The 6,373-nt window shown below is 34.0% G+C and overlaps 1 protein-coding gene and 1 long non-coding RNA gene across 2 annotated transcripts; one reads left to right on the forward strand and one right to left on the reverse strand.

Annotated features, from left to right (window-relative positions):
* The first annotated feature begins 1,307 nt into the window (after positions 1-1,307).
* LOC134256268 (uncharacterized) lies at positions 1,308-4,978 on the forward strand. Its single transcript, XM_062738924.1, has 8 exons — positions 1,308-1,685; positions 1,924-2,070; positions 2,212-2,931; positions 3,428-3,614; positions 3,742-3,984; positions 4,119-4,290; positions 4,388-4,536; positions 4,661-4,978. The coding sequence occupies exons 1-8, from the start codon at positions 1,308-1,310 to the stop codon at positions 4,828-4,830; spliced, it is 2,166 nt and encodes a 721-aa protein (XP_062594908.1). The 3' UTR covers positions 4,831-4,978.
* LOC134256269 (uncharacterized) lies at positions 4,333-6,163 on the reverse strand. Its single transcript, XR_009989694.1, has 4 exons — positions 5,945-6,163; positions 5,050-5,212; positions 4,720-4,823; positions 4,333-4,437 (listed from the first exon to the last, which is right to left on the reverse strand). It is a non-coding gene; the product is annotated as an uncharacterized LOC134256269 (long non-coding RNA).
* Between the last annotated feature and the right edge of the window lie 210 nt (positions 6,164-6,373).

Here is a 6,373-nt window from a genome sequence, read left to right on the forward strand (position 1 = left end):
GTGTACCTTGACAGACTCAACTTGTCTTGTCCACTGTCCGCCATCGCAGTACAGTTAAGGTGCGCAATGGAAATATCGACTAAATTGTATTCGTAATCGGGATGGCGATTATTTTTAGTACATTATTTATATCGGATAATTGTAATTAGGATTAATAACTACATATCGATGACGATTATATTTTATATTCAGACTAGTCACGTGATGCGGCAGTCTCGCGATTTTAGCACATTGAGTTGAATTATTGATGTTACATATAAATATCACTAGTGCAAGGCATAACCAAGTTAAATTTCCAAGTTTAGTATATAAATATTTTCAACACGCATTGTAGTTTCTAAAAAGTGCTGCGATCCTGTCTAAATTCTGCAATTTCATTGTTAAAATTATACTGTATGAACGAATACTATATTTTTTGCTGGTCAGCGGCATGAAATATTGATAAATTTAAATTGTTTTTAAGATTTCATCAGGATCGCAGCACTTTTCAGATACCTTAATAATTCTATAGTTGAAAAAAGCTTACTTTGATACATAGAGTGTATGCCCTTGCACTAGATCGATTTATTAAGAACCCCCCCCCCACATTACCCTCCGATGTACAAATATACGGCAGTGTCAATTAAATACGTAATGTACAGAAAATATATTAATAAAATAGTGAAGAAGACATTGAATTCAAGTTATTGGCCCTTAGAATATCTGTAAATAATATTTTATTTAATAAGAGAAAACATATTTTGTTGAGAAAATATTACTTGATCTGTCTCTCACTGCATACAAACTACGTCACATTGTAAGAAATGACGTCATATTGATAAGTGTACTGCGATCAGTGACTTGTTTATAACTTGTTATGTGGGATTTAACTAACGACAAAACAACACGCTGTAGTAAGTTTTTATGTAGTTTGATGATTCCTACTGGTCAAATTATCAGATAAACTAATTTTGTGGTATTTTAAAGAAATGTTGTATGACGTATATTGTGTATGATATCATAGTAAAGTTTTCCCGTACAAATTAGGCTCCGCCTCCTTTTTGTAACCTTAAAGGTCAACTGAAAAGATCCTTCACTTTCAATTAATTTACCCCTTATTATCTTCAAATAAATAATAGAATTCAGACTACTTTACTTATTTGGTTATATCTGAATGTATTTCTGAAATATTTACGGTAAAAGTTGTCACACCTGAAATCTGACCTAAAATTGCATGCGAGTTATGCCCCTTGACACGAACCCGCCATATTGAAACTATCTACGCTGAAACGTTTTGATACAGACGATGGGAGATTGAAACATAAAATATGGTGTTGTGTGCTGCACCAAACTGTGATATCCGATTTGGACAGGGTGTATCTATGTTTTCTTTCCCCGAAGATCCCAAATTATGTCATATTTGGGTAAGAAAGCTCAAAACTGTTAATTACTGGCCATCCAAACACTCATTGACAAAGCTTTGCGAGCGACATTTTGCCCCCGACTGTTTTGTTATTGAGCCTTCAAAAGCGCGATGCATGGGGTACAGTCGACTGCAGTTAAAAAACGATGCCATACCTAGCATCTTCGACTACAGACCATTAAATACTAAAGGCCATAAAAGGAAAACAGCAGATGTAGATGTTTCATATGTACCAAAACAAGGTCGGAAATCGAATGCTCTGGAGAAAAGGCGTGCAATTGCAGTAAGTTTTTTAAAGTTTAAAAATGGATCTACAAACATTTTAATGCGTCCATAATTGTTTACATTGGTTTTAATATAGATTAGGTTTGTCCATCATATTGTACTTTAAATTACGAGGTTATCTTTATAGACAACTCCTGTATGAATTAGGCCTAGCCTATATATATGGGGTTATAGTTACATGTACTGAAAAATTAATCACTATGGTAAACTTTAATTATATTTTTAATCTTATACAGACTCAGAACCTTAACGAAGATGCAGAGATTATTCTTCCTCCTCCTAGCCAGTTTCAGGACAGTCCAGAAACTCTAAACACAGAAACCAGCTGTCAAAGCGACACAATGACTTTTGCAATGTCTTCACAAACTACTTATGGGTTGGTGGTAAGTTCTGTTACATTTGTATTGATTTGCCACTTGATTGACATAGAGCATTTTGAATTTATCAACTTATTACAATTTTTTAATTAAATAATTTTTTTTACTTGTAAATGTCTTATTTTTACTTAACTTCATGAATTTTAGAAACGCAGGCATGTCTCTATACAGACAGAGATTCAACCCAGTACAAAATCTTGTGGTACCCAAACTGAAACACTGCTTACATTGGATGCACCTGAGGACCTTGATGAGAGCATTGAGTCACTGGTCAGCACAGATTCTGAAGTTTCAGAATGGATTCCACCTGATACTGATGAAAACAATAACACAGATCATCATGATGTTCCTCCAAGTCACTGTAGCAGAAAATTTATTGTGTTTGAAGAATGTTTAGACCAGCTTCTCCAGATTTGTACGATGTGCGGACAGAAGTGTGACATTAGGAAAACCATAGTTGGAACTCTGTTGTTTGTGTCTAGGGTATGTGCCTGTGGGGAGTCTTTCACATGGGGATCCCAACCCTTGACTGGATCCATTCCTACTGGAAACTTGATTTTGGCAGCAGCAATTTTGATTAGTGGCAGCAGCATAAATCAAAGTTTGACCATGTTTCAGCATGCCAATATATCCTGTTTCTCAGAGAGAACCTATCACAACATCCAACAGCATTATCTTGTACCAGCTGTTGAAAGGGTTTGGAGAGCACATCAAAATGCAATATTTGATGTAATAAGACAACAGAACGTAGCTGTAGTTGTCGGAGGAGATGCTAGATGCTGTTCACCAGGACACACGGCTAAATATGGATCATATAGTTTGATGGACCTGGAGCTGAGACAGATACTTGATGTTCAACTAGTTCAGGTAAAAAGAATGCAGAACCTCTGTTTGCTGTATTTTACTTTACTGCACTTGAATGCATATATTACTTCAGGCCTAAAATAAAAATTTGTTTGTTTGCAGTTGCCTACCGACCCACTGAAAATGCACCCGACCCAAACTTTTTTTTAGCCATTTGGTAAATTAATTTTTTTTCAATTTTTTCAGGATATTGAAACTGTTTCATTTTCAAATTTTGACTTTTTTCAGTGGTTTATAACAATAGTGGAGCTTATTTGTGTTTAGTAGGCCAATGAAAAGCTTTATTATTTATTATCTAATAAAATTTTTTTTTAAATCTTTATCTTTTTTTCCAAAAAAAAGAATGCCTACCTACCGACCCAGTTTATAAATTATAGGTCGGCAATTGCAAACAAAGAATTCTTTAAGCTTGCCCTCAACATTCAGCTCTGAATATGTTATGTTTAAATGTGTTAATATGGTTCGAATTCTCAAAACAATATATGCTTAACTTTTATAGAGCAATGAAGTCAAAAGCTCCTATTGGATGGAAATGGAGGGTTTGACAAGGTGCCTTAAGAGAGTGGAAGAGGAGAGTGTAGTTATTAGTGACCTCGTTACTGACAGACATCCCCAGATTAAAGCTTACATGAAAAAAGAAAGAAGTGATATCAACCATTGGTTTGATGTGTGGCATATGGCCAAAGGTAAACTCAGTTTATATGTTACACTATTGTTTTATACAATCTAAAATGCATTGGGTATTCCTCATTGAAGTTATTAAACTGAACAACTATATATAATATCATTTAATAATTGATATGTGTTTTTTAGGGGTGTTTAAAAAGTTGGAGGCTATTGGGAAGAAAAAAAAGTACAAGCAAGTGGGTGATTGGTCACGGTCAGTTTCAAACCACCTATACTGGTGTGCGGCATCTAGCGAAGGAGATGGTGAATTGGTTTCTGAGAAATGGCTGTCTATCCTCAACCATATCACTAATGTTCACGAGGGTCATGGAAAGCGATTCCCCAAGTGCTTACATGGTGACTTGGAGGACAGAGATTGGATTAAGAAAGGTAACTTTGTAAGCATGGGTTTGAAAAATAACAAAAACATTTCTGAGTCCCTAGTTTGCAGATATACATTATAGGTTAGTACATTAGTATGAAGCATTATTGATCTAAACTACTAAATTATATTCTTATTTCAGGTAGTCTAGCTTTCCAGGAGATGGAAAAGGTTGTTAATGGCAGACTTTTGGTACAAGACATCAAGAAACTCTCCCCTGCAGAGCAAACTTCAGCCCTGGAAGCATACCACAATGTTGTGTGTCATTTTGTCCCTAAAGCTCTGCATTTCTTTTATGGTGCAATGAAGGCCAGGTAAGTATTTTCTCCTTTGATTCAAAACTCAATGCTAAAAATGTTTTTAAAGATTTTAATCATAAATCACGAATGACACTGTTCTTCTCTTTTTCAGAATATACATTGCAGCCCTTCACTTTAACGAGAACTCCAGCCGGGATCAAGCTGTGAACAAAAATGGACAACTGATTTATTCTGTGTCATATCCCAAAGGCAGAAATGGAGCTGGCATCCCAAAGGAAGTCAAAGTTAAACAAACATACAGTAAGTAAAATTTATAAAAACTGTCATATAACTTAATACATCTAGTATATACTAGTTTGTCTTTTAAGTTAACTTTATTCCTTTCATATCTCTTATAATTTATTTTTCTCTTTTTTTTATACAGATTATGCAATGGTTTTAATGCAAGAAGTGATCAAAATGAGGCTAGAATTTGGTTCGTACAGTGAGTCCAGAAAGAGTCGTGAGGCTGCCATGGTGAACTGTCCTGCCCCAATTGCATCCTCGTACCAACATGTCCCAAAGTCAGAACTTGTGGAGCGACATATCTGTTGATTTAATAAAAAATGTTAGTTTACTTACAATGAACTAGTAATCATGAACATACAAACAAATTGAATTGTGCTCCAATGTAAATAATTTTTCAGCTTGTAAACATCATTAATTTCCTAAGCTGTAAAAAATAAAATTGTCTTTGAGTCATTTAAACAGGGATAATGTTTTTGCTTATTAATACATGTATTACAATCCTTGAAAGATTCCATTGATGCGTACCTAGGAAATTCCAGTTGGATACTTAAATCCACAGTATTGCTGAGATGGAAAAGCAGTTCTAATTTTTGTTACTACATATGATGACAATATCTTCCTGTTGTTTTTCCCCAAACGTTGCCATATCCACCTCACAAATCGTCGATATGCAAGATGCCTGTAAACACTAGGAAAAGACAAACTAATCAGAACTTACGACAAGTGCACAGTTAAATTCAGCGAATTTTTTTTGTGGTTCTTGTTTTTTGTTTTATTTGAAATGTATGCCTTAAGCCCTTTACAATTACAGTACACTCCCTACTCACACAAACATTCATGCAAAACCAGCTCATTTTTTTTCAAAATTCTTTGACATAAGATTATGATTATTAAGAAACTGGCAATTCAAATAATTTTTAGAATTATAAAGTATACACCTTTTTTTAGTGCTGATTATTAGTTTAGACAGTATTTAAATTCTGAATGTAACACGATTTTTGATTGGCTAGAAAATTACATTGTAGTTCAAACTGTATACCCTGGGTTGCATACGTCACAATGACTTTCATCAAAAACATATCAATTCGCTTGACTTTACACTTAAATTTTGTACAATTTAATGTCATATTTGAGGTGAAATTGTCTATTTTCCTAGTAATTAATTAATTATAAGAAATGAGCTTATTAGCTACTCAAGTTATACTGAATAACCATGGTTGGAACGCTAAACATTTTTACACAAAAAATATAGCGTAAACTGTCTCAATCCAGGTTATACTGTATAACTTGGGTAAATATTAAACTTGTTACTTAAAGGTATTTCGTTCAATCAGAATCATCTGTATGGATAGAATAAAATACTACTTCTTTATTTGTATTGCTAGGATTACCTTACAATTTTACAAAAAAAAAAACGTACCTGTGTACCAATTCATTTTCTTCCAGTTGTCCATTTTCTTCTAGATATTCATAGAAGGATGTCTCTAAAACCCATCTGTTGAGGCAATTTGCAGCAAAACCCTCATGTTCGGTGATGCAGGTTCCTCCTCCCTCTTCAATCCTTGACTCAATGTCAGCATAAAAGTGGCAACATTTGCATTCTCTTGCAGTTGGCATAGAAATGCAGTTTTTACAGGAACACCTGCACCCAAAAATTAAAAATGATTCCCTCACTACAAGTGTGTAAATTAAGATTACCTTTCATAATGTTTAAATTATTTTTGTAAAATCCCTTCACTTTGTTTATACTTATTTTTTGTTCAATCTAAATTGTTTATACAAGAATGAAATCATCACATATATCTTAAATGGCTTTTTCAACTCTTAAGTATTTTTTTTATTATTCTTG

This window comes from Saccostrea cucullata, unplaced genomic scaffold, assembly GCF_032062105.1.
Source record: "Saccostrea cucullata isolate Sc308-1 unplaced genomic scaffold, CSIRO_AGI_Scuc_v1 ctg885, whole genome shotgun sequence".
In the NCBI taxonomy this organism is placed as follows: domain Eukaryota; kingdom Metazoa; phylum Mollusca; class Bivalvia; order Ostreida; family Ostreidae; genus Saccostrea; species Saccostrea cuccullata.